This window comes from Onychostruthus taczanowskii, unplaced genomic scaffold, assembly GCF_017590055.1.
Source record: "Onychostruthus taczanowskii isolate IOZ18803 unplaced genomic scaffold, ASM1759005v1 scaffold80, whole genome shotgun sequence".
Classification (NCBI taxonomy): Eukaryota; Metazoa; Chordata; class Aves; order Passeriformes; family Passeridae; genus Onychostruthus; species Onychostruthus taczanowskii.
Window position 1 is genome coordinate 2,074,669 of NW_024505893.1, and position 21,006 is coordinate 2,095,674.

Sequence of the window (21,006 nt, forward strand, 5' to 3'; positions counted from 1 at the left end):
CATCATGAAACTTACTTGATATTAGCAGTAAAGAACAGAGTGAACACAAGACAAATTCAAGGTGCTCTTAATGGCATGATATAGTTCCCTGAGGACTGGCAGTTTCACGTGCAGGAATCTTAGATTGTTGCTCAGGTATGAAAGTGAGTGCAAGAGCAAGCTAAAATCCAGGGCCAGCCCAGTGGATGCCAGCATAGTGACTGGTGGGTTGTGTGGGAGTGAAGGGGATTGTGACTCCAATATTTCTCCTTTGCAAATTCCCTTCACTTGACTAATTGTGGATCCTTGCCTCTAAAGGAGGGAGAATGTTCTGAGTTAATGTCGTGTGCTGTGTGCCTCAGATTGAAATAGCAGATAATCTAAGACCTATTAAAAGTATGTTTGTCCTTATGTGCCCAGAAGAAAGAAAAAAAAATTAAAAGGCAAAATCAATAAATAAATCAGTAAGTTATTTGTACCCTAGGGGCTGTTGTTTCTGAAGCGTGTACCTTCATGAGTTATAAAGCAGATATTAGCCTCAGAATTATTCCTTACTGTTCAGTAGTTTTCCCAAAATTTAATGACAACTGATTTCTGTGAAGGTACTGCTTTTCTCTTTTTGCTGTGCTTCACTGATGGCTGAGTGTATTTTTCATGGATAAGGGAGAGGGGTAAGAATCTCAGCATAACACCAGGAAACAGACTACCAAATGCAAGCTGTGTTCAGTTAATAGTTTACAGGTCTTTTCAGTTATGGTTCATATAGTCCTCTTTTATTACTAATTATCCATGATAATTCAGTTCAAAATTTTCCATTTAGAAAGAGTAAATGAACATAAGCTCATTCTAAAACTTAGAACATATGCACTCTAAATCATAGATATTGGCTTTATTCAAGTTTCCCCACAAAGTATGTAATAAAACACAGTCATTTGCTTCTCAGTAGCTACAAAGTTTATTGTGGAATATGGAAGCACAAAATTGTCATTTAAAATATTTAGGGAGTTCAAGAATGTTTTAATATTGATGGCATAAAATTGACAATATTTGTCACTGTTACTAAATTGTTCTAACAATATTTCCCTCATACATTATATATTAAGTTAATTAAAGAGCTGGTGACAAGTTATTGAGAAAACCTTTGTCCATTATGTTCTTAAACCATATTTATTAGAAATTATTATTTTTGAGTTAGCAAATGACTTCAAATCATAGTAAGCTGTTTTAGACTTCAAAGAAAACCAAGCTTTCCTTTGGTCTGCTGAGTTTTTTAACATATCTGTCAACTGCTAATTTAACATTCAGTTAATCAGTTTCATTAAGGTTGGACAGTTTGATTTGTCCATAAACAATAAATTCTCTTTGTACATTTATTCACCTTGTCCTGGAACCTGCTCTTGTTCAGCAGCCAATTTAAGATCTTCTCATGTTCTTTGTTGCTGTATTTACTTTTATTGTCACCAAGCAGATTTAGTTCTAATAAGAGGCCATTTGTTCCTTTTTTATTTATTGCATCCTCTGGCAATGTTGAGTTCATTTTGGTCTAATCCAGAAAGGTGGCCCCTGTAACTTTTTCAAATGAAGCAGGAGGTATCCAAAATCCCCCTTGCCACAGAAAATGGTCTATGCTTCATGAGACCAGGTATCTCTAAGGAACCTCCCAGGCTCCTGGCTTCTTCCTCCTCATCCTAGAGAGAAAGCCACCCCATAGGGGGTCGCTTGCATGTTCTTATTCTCTAATATTGTTCTAAACTCCTTTACACAGTCTGTGAAATCTCAGGGGTAGTGGATGTATTTGATAAACGGGAATGTGGAACATTACTATCTAATATTACAGTTTAGCCCAATGCTATTCACTTCTAATGTCTTCCGTTGAAGAACACATCATCTCTGTCTCTAGCAGAGTAGCATTTCTGCTGTCAGCAATCCACAGTGAGGTTGATCTGTTGTCTTTGGAGAAACAGCTCTTATGGGAACAGCATTACCTGTATTCAATTCTGAAATAAAATGAATAGGCTTATTTATTAACTTTTAGGATACATTTTATTATAGTAGAATAATTCTGACAAGTCTTACGATGAAATTTGCATTGTGGATAATGATATAATTGGAATGAACACAATTCTTATTGAAAAATGTCACTCTATCAATCACTTCCTTTTCTTTTATCTTTAAACATCATTTTTCAATAGCAACATTCTCTTGTGGTGGAGTATGTCATCTTAGATTGTGTAAGTGCTAATGCTTTTATTTCCAACAGTAGCACAGCTCTGCAGTTCATCTGCTGTGCTTTCCCTTACTGAGTGGGCTTCACATGTATTCAAACTAGATCTCGGAGGAAATTAATCCAGAAGCTCTATCCTAAGTATTTAGTAAGCACTTTCTAACCCCCAACAGGGATGTAAAGTCCCAGTGATGGGTCCCCTGAACAGCTCCAAACTACACTGCATGGTTGGAACACTGGATCAGGGCCAGATGTGATCCAGCCCTGAATGGTGCAGATCTGTAGATGAAGAAGCCTCAGCACAAAGTGCTTGGTTTTGCTGAGCTGTTGCTTTTTCTCCAAATTGCTTTTTAATGTAGGGCTTAACCTTAGAAACAGAGAAGAAAGTTTTAGCTTCTGTCGCTATGGTTTTGTATGCAGCACTTCAGTGGTATTTTAGCTTGGGTGTGTAATTTATTGCACAATTAAAAGTATTGACAAAACACTTGTGTGTGCCTTTGGTATTGGGGAGTTCATTTCAGCAGCTCTTGTATTATGGAAGACTCAAAGAGCAGCAATTTGAGAAAACACTAATAAACATTAGAACCCTGGGAAGTGGTTGCATCGTGACAGGCTTCTTGGACCAAGCCAAAACGTGATTTGAAGCCAGAATATTTGCTGCAGACGTCAATTGGATTTAAAACTAATATTGTCTTTCATTTTTATTAGAAAAATCTTCAGTCAGGAAAAATACGTAAGTTGGGGGTTTTTTTTTCATCAAATTGAACAGGCTCAAAGGTTTTCCTGGTTTTGATCTGTTATGATATTGGTTTGCCTATCTTATATAGCCTCATGAATTCCATGAATGTTACTACTCCTCAGCCCCAAGGACAAACTGAAAAGATGTTAAATTATGAAGTGTCTGACCTTGGTTATATTTTCTGTACATGAACAGAAGTGTTAAGACAGTGACAAAGGGTTTAGTAGAAGAAGAAATCTAATGCTTCTTTATAATAGCAGAATGGCTGTGCAAAAAAGGCTTTTAAGTAATCAGGGCCACACAAGCTAATTTGCAACTCATAGTATAAATTATGTGTAGATTCTTTTAGATTGTGGGAATTAACTCCAGGGATATTTTTAGAGCAACTTTGTTTGGTTTAATGAAAACAATTATTAAATAATTAGTCAATGAAAATAATAATTTCATCTTGTTTGTATGTAAATTATCATATTCATATATCATCACCATTATCCTCTAAATAATGTGCCTGTTCAAGATTGCATCTGTTTGGTCAGAATGCTCACGTTTCTCTGCTTTTTTTTTGCAGGTTGTATATAAAAATAACGATGTCAGGTTGGAGCTGTCTCGACTTGCCAAGCAAGGGGATCCTAAAATGAAGATTCATGGGGTTGTAGCATTTAAATGTGAGAATGTTGCAACCTTAGATCCAATCACATTTGAAACACCAGAGTCTTTCATCTCTCTGCCAAAGTGGAATGCCAAGAAAACAGGCTCAATATCATTTGACTTTCGCACAACTGAGCCAAATGGCCTGATTCTTTTCAGTCATGGGAAACCAAGGCACCAAAAAGATGCCAAACATCCACAGATGGTGAAGGTTGATTTTTTTGCTATTGAGATGCTTGATGGCCACCTCTACCTACTATTAGACATGGGATCAGGTACTATAAAAATAAAAGCCTTGCAGAAGAAGGTGAATGATGGTGAATGGTACCACGTGGATTTTCAGCGGGATGGGCGGTCAGGTAAGTTCTTTTTGTCTGCATTCAGAATAGCTTTTTCTGCTGTATCTGGAAGAATACTGGGGACATATTGATGCTGCCACAATTAGAGATGGGCATCATCTGAAAAATAAGGAAATTATAAGTCATTACTTTCAGGTGCCAGAGTACAATAATTTGCTGAGTAAAATATATTATATTTACATTATTGGATCATCAAGTACTTAATCTTGCAAGTAAGTGTGTTGTGTGCTTGAAAAACCAACAGTAATCTCTCTCTGTGCTTGCTTACGTCAAATAGGTGATGTAGCAAGTTTGAAGAGTTGAAATAAAGCAAAAAAGCAATTACTGACAATCTCCAACACGGGGAGCAGCTGCCCCACAGAAACAATACAGATCTTCCAATCATGTCAGCAGATCTCAGTGTACTTAAATGATATGCTAATAAATTACAAGCAACACATGTCAGCAGAAATGGAAATAATTGACTTGCCTCATTCTATCCATTTGATTCATATTCTGGAGTAGTTTACTCAAAAAGTGATCTCACTGAGAAGTGGTAAAAATAAAGAATTCATGAACTCTTCCTCATGCTACTGAAATGTAATATGGCTTAAAGTGCATTTATCCAGTGAAATTGTGTATCAATGTGTATCAGCTAGTCTCATCTGGAGTATATAACTTGTCTTAAGCAAATAATCAACATACATCAATTTAAGGACAGCTCTCCTCTACAGTGACTTTACTGTACTTCGTGCCAGGATTTGGGGAGGAAGGGGGCAGGGAATGTAATGAATCTGTAATTCAGACCTGAAGATTTTCTGATTAATATCAATATTCAGCCTGAAGTTTATGTAGGCTCTAAAATTGGGTGTTAACAGATTTAACTACACTTCTTTTGGATTTTGTGCGATTTCCCCCCACTTTCTTCCTTCTGGTGACTACCTTTCCATAGCTTGCATTTATAATTTCTTTATGAAACTTAACCCCCAAAAAAGTTATTATCTTATGATTTAAGGTCTTACTACACACAAATCCTATTTCAGATAAAGCAAATCTTAGGTGCTGGTTTAAATTGAAGATTTTGGTCAAATCCATGCTGAAATCCACCTGCATTATGATTATGAAAAATAATTATTTGATTCCTGGGCAGTATAGTTTCAAGTTCTAATGGTACAGACCTTATTCCTTATTTTCTTATTATGTCAGTTGCTAATTTAATCTCTCAAGGTTAAAAAAACCTACAAAAAAAAAAAAAAAAAAACCCAACCAAAAAAAAAAAAAAAAAAGGAAAAAAAAAGCCAAACTGAACAACAGAACACAACTTCTCAAAATCCTCAACTGGAATTGAACATCCAGCAGTTATATTATTTATACTACAGTTTTCATTTCAGACTTTCTTCTTAAGTGCTGTTTCAGTGATTCATATGAGGCAGTAAATCCTGTAATAATCATGCCTGTGGGACTGCTGAAAGCAAAGTTTATTCTTACATCCAAAGCCAACGCATCTACAAAGGAATGAAAAAAATGCACAGCAATAGTTTACATTTGAAGATAAGTTCTGCCCTTTCATTGCTTCACAAAGCATTTGACTCACAGGTGCCATTAACAGAGTTTAGGGCAAACTTTAATTCTTTAAAACTGTTAATGGACATCAGCAAGAATTAAGAGCAATTTCAGGAAGCAAAACTGGCATGGTGAATCAGGATTGCTTATTATTTTTTAAGTAGAATTATAAATAATCAAATTAATCTGTCTGATGATTTGCCTATGACCAAGATAGGTGAAATTTATGCAACTCCCCTGGCACTGTTGAAAGCTAATCATAATACCTATTAACTCTGAGACATTGAACTATTACCATGAACACTGAATAAAAATTTGCAGGCTTAAGGCCTGGCAAATTGAATTTTAACTGCAATCTGAAATAGAATCAAATTTTTTCTGTTATTCTAGAACATACAATAATAATGGTAGGAGAAGTACCAATAACACTGGCAATGCTTTTGTCTTAATGGTGGTAAGATCTGGTTATTAAAATGATTAGAGAGATACCCCTGCCTGAATTAAGGTGAAAATGAGACTGTGCACCAAAGTGAAAAACACAAATTTTATGTAACAATAAATGTGATATCGAGAGAAGTAGAAATAGTAAAAAGGAGTGGGGGAGCCACACTCAATTCTGACTGGGCCCTGGCATCCCTAACATTATCCCCATCACCCTGACAATTTTACTATATTTCACCAAAGCCACCTGTCCTCGTTTCTACCTTCTGAAAGCTCTTTTTTTTTTTTTTTTGCTCTGAGTTTGCTCAGCAGCTCCTTATCCATCCATGGAAGCCTGCTGGCATTTTGCCCCATTGCACTGGGATTCATCGTGTCTGACCTTGGAGAAAGTGTTCCTTGAACACCAGCCAGCATCCTTGGGTCCTCTGCCCTCCAGGGCTCTTTCCCATTGGGCTCCCCTCAACAGTGCCTTGAAAAGGCCAAAGTCTGCTCTCCTGAAGTCCAGGGCAGTGACTTTGCTGTGTGACTTCTTCACTGTCCTGAGTACTTCATCCCCCTCCACATCATGGTCAAGTTATGCATTGTTGGTGTGTTTTACCCATAATGAATAAAATTCACTTTACGATTTCGGGATGTTTTTTGTTTTCTTTTCTCTAGCCCAGACCAAACATACTAAAAATCACATGAATATGATTACTTTTCACTAGCTTTCCTTCAGAATTTTTATATAACTGAATGAATATTCCTTGTATAGAAAAAAAAGGCTTTTCTGAGACTTTCTTGTTGCCATTGACAGCATATTTCCCTAGCTATCAAGCATAAAGGAAGAGATTCTTCTGTTAATGAATAAGTAGCTCAAATAAGCTGTGATTCTTTTCTTCTTTAAATTAAGTTTGGTGTCTTTCAACCTTTTGCTCCTAGAATTCAAATCCAATGCAGAGTGGTTCTCTCCTATAGAAGAATGTTGTGACACTTCTCAAGGAGCTTTGCTAATTTCATTGACTTTCATATTAGCTGGATCAGCAAGTACTAGATTTATTTCTCATTCTTTGCTCTCTTCCACACCCTCAGTCGCAGCAAGCATCCACTCTAAGCTATTGACTTTGCCTTTGCTTCTCTGGGACTGTGGTGGAGGAGAGGGAGGTGCAAGGAATCTGAACACATTTTTAAATTGTAATCAGCCAGGTGCCACTCACTAGTAATTCTGTCTATCCACTCAGATTTTGAAAGATACAAGGAAGAGGGAAGATATGGTGCCTTTTAATTTCCTTTTGCTGAAAGCTTTGACCTGTTATTCTTGTTTTCACCCTAGAATCCCATTCTGTTTCCTGTAGGACTTAATCTGAGTCCTTTCTCACCTAAAAAAAGATCACTCAGGCCAGAGTTCCTGAGACCATATTTAGTTAACATTTAAGGGTTAGGCATAAGAAATATTCATAACCTATTCTCCCCTGGTCCATCCTTCTTGCTAGGTGTGCAGCAGTGCTACCAGCTGCTGTGTCCTGAGTTTTCCCCCAGTACTCCTGAGCTGTACATCCTGAATTTCTGGGAAGGACCACAGCTTCATAGCTGCCTCTCATGTGCCCTGTCTTGGCCATGGGCATGCAGCCACAGTCCTTATCACAGCTATTATATTGTGTTTTAACACAGAGGATGTATTTGGAATTAATACCATGCTCTGTTTTTTCAACGTTTCTTAATAAGCAGATGTTTTTCACACACACAAAAAGCAGCTAAAATAGGCCGTGTCAGGCAAGCAGAGAGATCAGAACAGTTGCAGTAGTTGCACTTAAAATCTTCATATTTAACTGATCAGGAAAGAGACGAGATTTAGAAATGTGATTTTTGTTTCTTATGCACAGTTTTAGGAAAAAGTAAATTGCTGAGATAATGAATATGATTGGAGAGGCTCATTAAGTGATACCTAAGGGAGATGTTTGCCTGTTCTGCTCTTAACAGTACTGCAGACTCTGCAGAAAAAAAGAATTAGGAAAAAAACCCACAATCCCAAACTAAATAAAAAACAACCGTGAAGCAGCTGTAAAGGTCTTTGCTCACAGTGTTTCTTGTAACACAGTAGGAATAGGTTTAAAACTGTTGTCTGAGAGTTAAGTATTCTTTAATTATTTTGTTAAACTGTTTGCCATATGCAAGGATAATCATACTTTTTTTTTTTTTTTTTTTGTTGCTAAACCACCATTCATCCTTTGGAAGCCACCATTACATAGTGAATTCAGGGAGGGAACTTACTCTTCTTGTCAACCTCCAATTGTGCAGGGCAGCATAAAGCACAATGCATCAGCATCTATTCACAGGTAGCATTTAAGGGCTGAGTCATTGAAATTTTGAACTAAAGTTAGTTTCAGCTTGAACTCTAGAAATTATTTCTGGAGTATGTAATAAGAGCTTAACTATAATCAACATCTCACTGTAAGTAGTGCTTTGTGTTGTCTATTACATGTGGTGTTGTTGCAGGTTCTTTTTTTTTTTCCACATGTACTCTTCTACATATTGCTTCCCACATCTTTTTAACCTTTTAATAACAGCCAGATTTAAGTGTTCCTTTTTCAACAGATGTTAATAGTTTTCATACGTGGGAGGATGGGTTTATATTGCATTTTAACGAAGATTCTTTCAGTGATCTGCAGCTTCCTTGGCTGATCTACATCTTTCTCAGAATCCAAGATAAAACTTAACCAACACTCAGCCAAGTGGCACAATAGGCTTCTCTATAATCCCTAATATATTTCCCTTTTTGCTGACATGTGTGTTATTGTTGACTTTTATTGTTGACTCGTCCTTTGAAGGACTTCGCACTAATCAGTTATCCTTTTAAGTCAATAATTCCTGCTGAAAACCATAACTTCATTAGTTTTTCTCAATCTGCTTTTCCAATACAGCAAGAAGTTTCTGAATGTTAAATTGCACTGTGTTGTCAGGTGAAATGCTGCAGAATCTTGTTTTTAGAATCTGAAGCTAGATCATGAATTCCCAGACTAAATAAGTCACCCCACACCTTCTTGTCTTTGTCATTCCCTTTTACTTCTTTCAAGCAGGACAAATCACATGCTGTCAGCCTTCTTCCATTGTTTTCTTATTGTGATAGAAATACTAAAATTATTCCCTACTTTGAGTCTTAAAAAACTTTGAATGGAAGCTGCTTGTTTCCTGGAACACATTATGGCTCTTTTCGAAGGAGTGGTATCACTGCTTATTTGGTTCTGAGTGCTGTTATGAAAAGAAGGAAGTTTAAGGATGGCTCTTACTCCAGAGATGTTACAATTTCAAGTTATAGTTTTCTCTCGCTTGAGCACCCAGTGCTCTTCTGAATCTGCTGCTTCGTCATAAAATCTGTTGTCTCTAGGTTATTTCGTTAAACAAGATATGTCCCATTCTTTCCTCCTGTAAAATATGACAGTTCTGTCTTGAGAATGACATTTTAGTATCTCTACAAGGAAATTTATTAACCCTTTTTCTGCTGGCCATGTAAGACATTTGCATGCTCTCTTAGCTTCCCCTTCTTCCTCTATGGAAAGTGATGTCCCTTCATGTTCATAAGCAGAAACATCTGAATGGATTGGAGCACACTGGTTATTCATCAAAGCAATTTCTTTTAATCTGCCTATAATTCCCAGAAAAAGTAGAATTGAAGTCTATGAAAGGATGTGTGCATCACAGTCCTCAATTTCTGTGGCAGCCTCTCCCATTGTTAGGAGATCCAGCTTGAGACGTTTTCTGTGGAACTCAGAAAGTTTCCCTCAAGAAAGATAACAGGCTTTTAAAAAAAACCCAAAAAACCTAATCAAACACTAACAAACCACAGGAAAACAAACAAACCCAAACCCCTGAAATAAATTTTAAAAACTATTAATAAAATTCACCCACACCCCCCCCCCCCGGAAAAAAAAAAAAAAAAAACCAGATAAACAAACAAACCCAACCAAACAAACCAAAACAAAAAAACCCCAAAAAAACCCCCCCAAACCAAAAAAAAAAAAAAAAAAAAAAAAAAACCAAACGAAAAAAGAACAAAGAAACCCTCACCAAGATGAAACAGCATGTGCTACCACCTCTGTCCCAGCTCTGAGTGCTGCACTGGGAATCCAAAGGTGCTGATGGAACCACTGTTTATTTTCTGTAGGCAAACTTTCTATGAACTTGAGTTCTGCATTTTGTTGTAGAATTCTTAAAAGGCTCTGTAATTTTTGCTGTATTTTGGAATATTTTTCTGTTCCCTTATTTTACTTGGATTTTCCTTTTTTCATCTGTGTTTACAAAGCAATTAGTGAGTAAAGTTTGTTGCCTGTCAGAGATACATAAAAGGTGATTTGCATATCATCAGTATCATCAGCAGTGATGGCTGTGTCATTGCCTGTCATGTTTTTCTACCCATAGTCATTAAATGCCATGATTGCAAGGTTTCAGATAAAGTTTCAGAGGACTTCTCACACAGAGTATTTTATGGGGTTTCGTGTCTTTTACCTGGGAAGGTAAGAAGTTCATGTCTTTAAGAAGCTATTGACATCTATTCAAAATAATACTTAAGCTCACTTCAGGGTAATCCTTTATGATACAGAGAAGAAAAATTTCCTGCTTCAATCTATCTCTTTACTGTAACTCACAGTCACCAGTTTCCCTTATCATTCACCTTCTGTGCTTGCAAAGCTCCCACTTGGAACACAGAGTAGCAGCTACACTAGCAGAGATTTATCTTTTTCTGTGAGCTGAAGGGTAATCAAGACATAATAGATTTTTTTTTTAATAGAAAAAAGAGTTTTGGGGATTCTTTGTTCATGTGTTGAAAATATGGCTGTTTTTGTCCAGCAGAAAGCAGCACTGTTCACATGTTGGAGCTTGCTGTTGGAGGCTGCAGCTGAGTTAACGTGTGTGGGTGCACAAGTGGGTGCTGCCTGAACATGGGTTTAGAGTGTTTGCTCCTAAATTAGCCTGTGCATCAACAGATGGCAGCAAGCAACAATAGCAGTAAAAAACACTGAGGACAAGTACAATTTATATTTACAGTCTCTAATGTTTTTAGAGACAAAAAGATTTGTTGGCTGTTAGCCATCCTTCCTGATACCCTAGGATGCTCTCTGAAAAGTCTCTCTTGGTTTGACAGGTCATTCACAGGTGTCCTTGTTTGACTCAGCTGATTAATCAAATCTCAAAATGTTTATGCTTGCATGCCTAAGATCAAACCTATAGCAAGCATTCCATGTGAGTGCCAAGTTCTGCTTCTAGAAGCTGAGAAGCAACAACAAATTTTTAGAGTTAGCAAACCCTAATCTCTTATCATTTTTAAACAGATGGAAGTTTGGAAGAAAAAGTATCTTGTTTTCAGCATGCCTATTTCTTACTTACTTTCTTGGAAGTTCACTTTTATATCTATGGGATTATTCAACTGACACAGAAAACATTTCTTAGAAAATATAAAAGGGAAAACTGACCACATCCTCACTCTTTAAACATGCTTATAAAGATGTAAAAATGCTATGCAAGCCTTTGTTTTATCTTGTTAGTTCTCTTCTGATAGCAGGGAGACTGTGGTATCCACCCCTTCTAAAATCCACGTCTCAAGTCTCGCATGGGAGTTGGATTTCCTGAGACCTTTACCCCAAACAGCTTTTACTAACGATCCAAATTTTTTAGATATTCATTCTGCCAATGTTGTTGAAGTTAACCTACTGAACCAACAAAAGAACAGAAAAAAGAGAAGCCTAAATTTTAGGCTCTACCCAAGTACGAGAATGATCTTTTTCTGACCTGCCTTTGTTTGCTTAAAGCTCACATTTTAGTGCGTATGCTGTGTAAAGTGTGAATTTCTTCTTATGCACAACTCCTACCACAGTGGAAGCATTTTTGGTAATCAGTGTTATCTTCTGGAATGTGTTTCAGGCTAACAGTGGAGATGGTGAATCATATTCACTTTGTATATATATGTGTGCTAAATTCATCATGGTGAACGCAATTCTTCAGTGTCTTGTCACCACTAAAACACTTTCAATGTCAAACCCAGCAGATAACAGTCTTGCATGATATGACTGGTCATTAGTTTTGTGACCTGTATAATATTTTGATTTATATTTTGTTTGCTTTTGTACCCACGTAGAACGATAAGGAATCACTTCTGTGAAGATCTACATGAAGATTTTTTTTGCCAAGCGATTTTACTTAGAAATAAAATTAAAATTGGTTGGCATAAGTATGCTCTGTGACTGTATTTTCGAAATGTGTTTTTCTTCTTATTCAAATTGTAGGTGTTCCATACCTCATTATTTTAAACAAAGTACCACCAAAAAAAGGCTCTTTGCTGATGATTACATTTTCTTTGTTTAGACACTTCATAAAAAGAACTCTATTTTAGGTTCAATTTTGTTTGTAAAATTTTTAGACTAAAATGGAAAAGATATTTCTGGTTTCCTGAAGGTCTGTATGCATCTTCTCTCCCTCTCATCGTAACATGCACACATTTTGAGATAAGTGTCAGAGGCATTGATTTTCCCTCCAGGACCACATCACTTCCTTCTTAATGATTGCCTGCCTGGCAGCTGATGAGAGCATTTTCCTTCTGCATTTAAAGGAAAAAAAGTCTTACCCAAAGCCCACTGAAAATGGTGCAAGTCTTTTAAAGTGCTGTGTCTTCGGGCCCAAACCAAACCCTCAGGTTTGCCTCCCAGGTTGTAACCTATCAATGCAACCCTGGCCTTAAAGCTTTGAAATACGTATGAGGGAGTGAAGATGTTGTTGTTGTTGCTGCACAAAGAGGGTATTTCTGAAAATAACTATGAACTGCATTACTCCTGTACCTAGGAGATAAAATCCCCTTACTTTTCATATTGTGCTCATGCAATGTTGTGCATAAAGGATTTTTAGATCATTAACTTCCTGACTACACTGCAATTGAAATGCTGAAGTGTATCTGTGATTCTATAGCTGTACGAGTAAAATACCTCTGCTTCACTTCCAGCTGTTTGCCAGGAGCTAATGTGTCATGTAGATGATGGAGTAAAAAAAGCAGTACCAAAATCAAATATCTTGCAAATCACCCATTGAATTGTCTTTCCAGGGACGATATCTGTGAACACGTTACGTACTCCATACACTGCACCAGGGGAAAGTGAAATCCTTGACTTGGATGACGACTTGTATCTTGGAGGCTTACCAGAAAATAAAGCAGGCCTGGTCTTCCCAACAGAAGTGTGGACAGCACTCCTCAATTATGGATACGTTGGCTGCATTCGGGATTTATTTATTGATGGTCAAAGCAAAGATATTCGACAGATGGCTGAAATTCAAAGTACAGCTGGAGTAAAACCCTCATGCTCAAGAGAAACTGCAAAGCCTTGCCTTAGCAACCCCTGTAAAAACAATGGTGTGTGCAGGGATGGGTGGAACAGATATGTGTGTGATTGCTCTGGCACGGGGTACCTTGGCAGATCGTGCGAAAGAGGTAGGTTCTGTGACATGACTGCACTTCTACTTTTATATATTAAAAAAAACCCCACAGCCATAAAAAAAAAAAAAAAAAAATCCTGTACAATGATTAAAAATGGTAAACTGCCACTAAGTGTCCTGAGGCAAAGAAAGAATCCTTGATTTCTCTTGATGTGAGCTAGAGCCCTGCTCTAGACTCAAAGCAGTAATTCTGGAGGAAAGATCTTAGGGGAGACTCTAAGGTGCATTAGGTGGCTATGACAGAGAGTCAGTACTGCTGAATATCACCTAGAAAATGCCTCCTTTTGTGTCTCATCATACATTGCTGAGCTCTGAAAAAGCTTTGTGAAAGCAATTTTAAATATTATTGCATTGCTATGATGCCTTGGAGTGGCTATCTATAACAGAGGCTAGCCAAAGTTAAGAGAATAAAGTGAGTACGTGTTAAAGGCCTTCAATAGATACACCTTGGGCAGGGTAAAAGCCTTCCAGAAGCTACACCCAAGATGGATGATGGTCACAAGTTTTTCAGACAGATATAAGTTTTGTCCATGTACATATCAGGGGTTAATCCTCTAATTGCTGTTTCAGGTCATGAAGTCATATACCCCCAGTGTGCACCCCTGCAGTTCACTTCTGTTTGTGCTTTTCAGGCCTGAGACTGGAGGGTGTCCTTTGGTTCCAGGCCCAGAGGAATTTTTTTGTCTGGCCAAAGTGTGAAGGGTAGTTAGCACTTTATATGAAATTTAGAGTTATGCACTAATGCAGCACAGGATTTGAAAAATATAAAGTCTAAATCTTAAAGCATCAGCTAAACTGTCACTTTCCAGTTCCAAAATGAGGTCTTGTTCTCTGCCTATTTATTTCAATATATTCCTATATAATTAAATTTACTTTTGAATTCCACAGTGTCACTTAAATCCATGGCCAGAATTTCACTCATGAGTCAAAGCAGAAGAGTCAGTAGAAGTTAATATTTCTGCTTATCTCTTTTTGAAAAAGATACAAGCACCCAAGAAAACTGAAGTTACCTAAAATCTGAGTACTCCTCTTACCTAGAAAAGATAACAGTGAAATTTACCAACTCCATTTATTTAATTGAAAAGGTGGATAGTGGCAAGGAAGTCAGATGTTGAGGTTAGTTAATAGATAGAAAACCCTGTGATTTATTTAAAATTGCAGTGTGCTAATGAAAGATTCAATGAAAGCACACAAGGAGATAAAAATATTCGATATTTTTATTGTTTAATATCTAAGGTTTTTATTTTTATTCTTATTGGAATAGAAAGTGTTTCAATGCCAGGAGTTGTATTTTTTCGTCTCACAGCTGACACAGTATTTTCTTCAGATTTGTCTTCAACCTGAAATCTAAACCTTAAGTATATTGACTGAAAATGTAAGTATCTCACAGCTGACACAGTATTTTCTTCTTGTCTTCAACCTGAAATCTAAACCTTAAGTTTATTGACTGAAAATGTAAGTTCTTTTCATCTAGTTTGATTCATTTTTCGAGTTCGTCAGATGAAACAAAAATGTTTCATCGCAAATTGAGAAATAAAACCCCCAATGAATGTCTTAAGTTGTATGTCAGTAGAGATGTGCATTTATGTAGTATGGACACCTACTATATCATCATTTTATCATCATTTATATTTTCATATATATTATCATCATCATGTTATCATCATTTGCAAGTAGATTCTCAGGTTCTTCAGTGGGGCTTCTCTGTCTCCCGTTCTGGCTGTTGATGCCCTGGCTCACGGCCAGCTGCGCTGAGCTCTCCAGGCTGCTCTTCCCGGTGGAGGCAGAGGGATAACGGAGCTGCCTGATGCATCCCCGCAGCCCTCGGTTAAACATGGCTGGTGTACCACCCTGTGGCCAAACTCTCCTATTACACAGGGGCTCGAGCCAAAACCGGGTTTGCGTTTTATTTCCACGGAAGAGCCAGGAAACATGTACCGTAGAGACATAAACACATGCAGATCTGCAAAGAACTGAAAGCAGGCTTCATCACAGCAACTTCCCATACTCTCATTGGACAGGTGGTGATGTTTTATAAAGAAGCCTTTGCCTTTTATTTCCCATGCCTTATTTTCAAGTATTGTCCAGCTTAATTCTTCATTGTCCCAGTGCATTCCCCTGGTGGGAATGGTGGTACTGGAGTGGTGGTGTTGGCACCTCCACAACAACATTTGGTTCTTGTCCAACAGAAAGATGTGTGGCATTTCAGCACTATGAGATAATTTCTTGCTCTTGGGTTTCCCTCTCCAGAGGGAACTACAGTGAAAGGAGATGTCTTCTCAGTAATATTCATATCCCAAGTGGTCATGCATTAATAAGATTATAGCTTTTGGGATGCTGAAAGCATCCTACCACACAAAGTTATTATAACTACTACCCATGTGTAGGAACTGATAAACTTTTGTATTTGGTGGTATAAGCAGCACATTTACAACTGTTCAAGCTGATTTAAATAAAAGGGGAGCACACTTATTTCAGCAAACAATACAGATTCACTAAGAAAGCTTTAGAATAATATACTGGAGATTAAACAACTAGAATATTTAGCATTAAGTAATGAAGGTGTCTTAATTTTAAAAAAATGTGTGGAGTTACTTTTTATTTCCATTTAATTTTATTTTTCATATTCACCTGAAATAGGAGTGCTAACATCCATACATGGATATTTCAGAACTTGAAATAATTTCAACTCATTAGTGCACAAAACTTCTGGAACACCACTGTGGTCTATTTTAATTTGTGTAATCTTAAAATTATATATATATGCATGCACAACACACGTATACATTTATATCCACATCCATTTTATCCTGTTGCAAGTAATAGTTGATTTTATTCTTGATTTTCAGTAAGGTTAATAATAATAACCAGCATAATTTGTAGATTTGCTTTAGTAGATTTTGAAAACTCTAACAGATGGATGGACAGATGTCACAGCAATATAATTTGGTGTCCTCCCTTACTTTGTGGATCACTGAGTGGGTGACTGCTTCTTGGCAAAGCCTTTTGCAGGTGTATTCTTTGACTGGATAGCCAGGATCAGTAGTAAAATCATCAAACAGGGATAAGAAAAAGTAAGCGTGCAGACAAAGGTTATGAAGTTGACATTTCTGAAGAGAAAAATCTGTTTAGAGTGTGTGTAGATGTCTATATTGTGTATGCACAGACCCCTACATACACATATACACATTAAAGAAATGCAGCTTTCATTCCTTGTGTTATACCTGGAGGCTTTAAAATTTTAAATTAAGAATAGAGGTGGTATGAGGATAGATGGCATGAAGAATCAGGGGTTCTAAATATTATACTAATTCCATCACTGTCTTAAATTAACTGATTGGTCCTGTGTGTTAAAGTTGTGACAAACTTAGAGTGTGGCTTAGGACCTCAGCCCTGAAATAATACCAGTGTAGGAATTGGGAGGAATAATTTCAGCTTCTCTTCACACATTATCCAGTAAATAATCACATATAGAGTATTGTTTCTATCAAATTGATGGAAATGTTCCCAATAAATCTCCAAGGCTGCAGCTTTGGGCCCAGGTGGACTGAAGAAGATGCCATGTAGAAAACGCAAAACACCTGGGAAGAAAACAAAAAGTTCAAATTTGACTCAGTAGCATCCAATATATTTGAACACTCACACAATTTCTAGGAGTAAAATCATATCTATCAGGAGCATTTTTAGGGCACAACATTGTTGCTCTACTTGCACTGGTAGATAAAACAATGATCAGAGAGCAAATCTGAATACTTGATTATTGATGATCCAGATTGCTCATATGTATCCTGGTATGACTCTGGGCTGTATAGTCTGTCATTTCTGGGCAAAGGTTGTGTGGGGTTTAGTGACAGCAGACAAGAGAGGGTGATTTCATGCTTTAAAAATGGCTCTGTGGGATGCAATACAGTCCTCATATTATTGCAGACATACTGAAACTGAAAAAGAGAAAAAAAAAATTAATAATTCTTTCTTCGGGACTTCACAGGCACCACAAGGGGTCCAGAGGAAACAAGATCCTATTTTGTTTATTAAATTATGTGCAATAGGCATTTGTACTCACCAAGAATCATCTTTATAAAACTACTCAAACTTGACTTCAAAACATATTCGAAAGAAGCCTGAAATCCAAACGCCTAGTCCATACTTGTTTCAGTTTTATTTAAATAGGGTGTGAGTTGAAGAATGGCATCTATTCAGGAAATTCTACTTTACTCTAAAAATATCCAGTTGAGCATTTCTGAGGGTAGGAGCAGATGTAGGAAAGTTTCCAGAAGAGTTGGTGCCTCAGTCTCTTGAGCAATTTAGGTAATTCCAGCTCAAGTGGAAATTAAGGTCCTGAATCTCTTCTCATGTCAGTACTGATCTGTGCATCCTTGGCTTTAGACACAGAGATAATTGAGGTGGTGTGTGTGTGTATGTAGAAAAGAAGACTATCCAGCCATGAAGATTTTAATAAGAAACAAATTGAAGAAAAAAAAAAATTGAGAAGGGAACTGAACTCTTCTGTGGGGGTTGTTTTGGAGTTTGGTTCATTTGTGTGTTTTGCTTAGCTGGTTTTTAGCACAGGAGCTGGAAAAGTTTGAATTGTCAGGTTTATAAAACTGTCAAAGAATGAATGTATAAAACACTTTTTATATAAATATCTGTGCTATGTAATGCCATGTATTCCTTAGTAACTCCACTGCATGTACTTGTCTGCTGCCACCAAAAAACAAGTTGTCAGTGATTATTTTATAAGGATTTTCTGCTGTTTTTTCTTTTCAGCACTATCATCCCAACAGTGAAGTGGTAGTAAAGCTATTACTCTTTCCCTTCTTTCTTTAAATGAATATCACATCCTGAGCTAAACTTTTAGTCTATTACCTTTTGATCTAATAATTAAGAGAAAGCTGAACAAGAGAAAAAAGACATTCTGCCAACACTTATGTGAGAATATTTAGCAGTGTAAATTTCATGTAAAGATGAGACATCTTCTTGGAATTAGTTGGTCCAAAGCAAAAACAAAAAAAAATTGGCAAAAATACATATTTTTAACTGAATTGTTCCTTCAAGGTTTTTGAAATTGGTGCCTCTTGTCATTCAGGTCACCTTCTTACTGACTAGGCCTTGCAAATTAGTAATCCATTCCTGCCCGTTTTGTGCTTGGTTCTGCTTTGTTTGTCATTTGGGAGTTTTGGGGGTTGGTTTTGTTTGGTTTTTATTTGTTTCTTGTTTTACATTTGCCTTTGTATTTTTGGTTTGTTTGTTTCTGGCTTTAGTTTTGCTTGGTTGTTTTTGTTTGGTTTTGTTTTTTGGTTTGGTTTTTTTTTTGGGTTTTTGGTTAGTTGTTGGGGTTTTTTTCTTTTTTGTACTTTGGAAAGGGTTTTGTTGGGTTTTGTTTTTTCTTTTCCTTTTTCTCTCCCCAAATATATTTTCATATTTAGAAAGCCTATGCCTTGGAAAGGGCATATTGACATATTAAAAGGAGCTGGTTGACATGAGGGGGCTTCCTCATTGCCCAGAGCTTTTAAGTCATTTGATCTTCTGTTCAGCATCTTTGGTCTGTTCTTGGAACATCTGTTCCCAAAATGCTGGCACAGAATGGCTTTGGAGGATTAAGTATCTAATCACTATTGGTCTGCTCATTATGGTGTTACTCACCGGCCATCCCCAATTAAATTGTCTCCAATGAAGTTCCTTCTCTCCTTTTTCTGCAATTTTAAAAAAAAAGAAAAAAAAAAAAAAAAAAAAACAAAACCAACTTGAATAATGTCAGGAAAGTTGGCAAAAAGTAGCAGCACTGATTCTGACAGCTCTCTTTTTTACATTATCCTAAAATAATCTGTTAGCAAGAGAGCTTTAGGAGTGATGAATGTTGGGTTTACTCTAGCAGTGATGAATGTTGGGTTTACTCTGTATGTGAAAACACTGGATACTATTAATGTGGTGGATTTCTATAGAAAATTCAAAATATCTTTTATTTTCTGTTGTGTTAGTATGTAACTTTAGGGTTTTTCCTGTAATTCCCTACCTAAATTATGTTTACCTTGATAAAAATCTTGGGAGATTTTTATGCACAGAGTAGACAGCTAGATATAGGAAGGAATTGAAAGCTCCTCTTCATGATTTTCCCCAGAAAACTAATAAATAAACAAGGAAAACCACAAAAAGCTAACCCCCAAACTAACAAATAAAAACCCCAAATCATCAAAAGCAAATCACCTTCCACTGGAAACTCTTTGACTTGAAATCACTTTCCAAATTGTTGCAAGTTAAATATTTAATCTACTTCACTGAACAATTTTAGATTCAAAATACGGTGAAAACATGATTACCTGCATAGTCAGAAATCATCAAACCAGTACATGCATTCTTATAACCTGTTACATCTAGGGACTTTCACAGCAGTCTCAGTAACCATTTTTTTTTCCCCACCATCAGACCGTTTTCTTCAAATTTGTATTGGGGGAATTTAAAATTCTTTGCACAAGAGAAGGTTGCCCAGAGAAGCTGTGGATGTCCCACCCCTGGAAATGTTCAAGGCCAGCTTGGGCTGGGCTTGGAGCAGCCTGGTCTAGTGGGAAGTGTCCCTGCCCATGGCAGGGGACATGGGTGGAGCTGGGGTGGTCTTTAAGGTTCCTCCTAACCCAAGCCATTTTCTGATTGTTTTAATGAAAACATCATTTATCAATTTTGCCTCTCACAGAGTTAGTGGAACATTTTGTCCTTCTGTGGGTTGTGTAGGCTGGAAGTCTTGAAGAGCTTATCTGCCCTTAGCAGCATACAAGATATGCTCTGGGAACAATTTTGGCAAACACAGTTGTGATATTTACTTTAACATAGTATCAGTAGTATTAGTCATTGAAAATATTATTGCACGTTGACACCACAATAAACTTTTAGATAAGTGCCTCCATTACACTAAAGCAAATTGAAGCGTAGAGAAGCTTCTCATAGGTGTTCTCTGCCCACAGTGTTTGATTGTCCAGCCAAAAAGAACTTACTAATACATTTCAGAAATGTTTCCTTTGCTTTCTAGGAACTGCAGTGCCTCCCTGTGAGCAGAAATGCAGTCTCTTTGCTACCTTTCTTGTTACCAGCCTGGAAGCTGGAAAAAGAAAGCTTGTGACTGGTTGCTCTGGGGTCTAACAGACTGTGACTGCTCTGTGCCAGAGCCTCTGGCCAGGAGGGTTTCCTGGAATGTCTGAAAGTGACAGTTCTTCGCTTGTCTTGAGGGTTTTAAGATGTTACCCTCAATATGCCAATTCCAGTCTCAATCCTCTTGCTGAGGCTCTCATAGTGTTCATATTAGCATTTTTGAGTTCATACCATGGTTTTTGTAGTCATGGAACAATCTGTGCCCCATCCAAACTGTGCTGGGGACAGCCATGCATTTCAGGAGGATTTTTGCTCACTGTATGACAATTGCAACCCATGGTTGTGGCAATGCTAATAGTTTTATACATGAAGCATTCTAAGGTGATTATCTAGGGGAATGACTGGCATGGGCTTTTGTTATGCTGTTAAGATTACCTAAATATCTTTTACTGATTTGACCTAATTTGAGCAGTACAGGCCTGGTCTTTCAAGCATTGCCTTACAGGTGATTTTACTGATTTCATTGAAGGTTCACATGT

At 37.1% G+C, this 21,006-nt stretch overlaps 1 protein-coding gene across 10 annotated transcripts in view; it reads left to right on the forward strand.

Moving 5' to 3' along the window:
• NRXN1 (neurexin 1) overlaps window positions 1–21,006 on the forward strand; it is a 672,393-nt gene that overhangs the window by 264,460 nt on the left and 386,927 nt on the right. For all 10 annotated transcript variants that reach the window (XM_041424058.1, XM_041424060.1, XM_041424063.1 and 7 more), the window contains 2 exons: window positions 3,511–3,949; window positions 12,999–13,382. In XM_041424058.1, coding sequence (XP_041279992.1) covers window positions 3,511–3,949; window positions 12,999–13,382 — 823 coding nt within the window. The remainder of the gene's footprint in view (window positions 1–3,510; window positions 3,950–12,998; window positions 13,383–21,006) is intronic.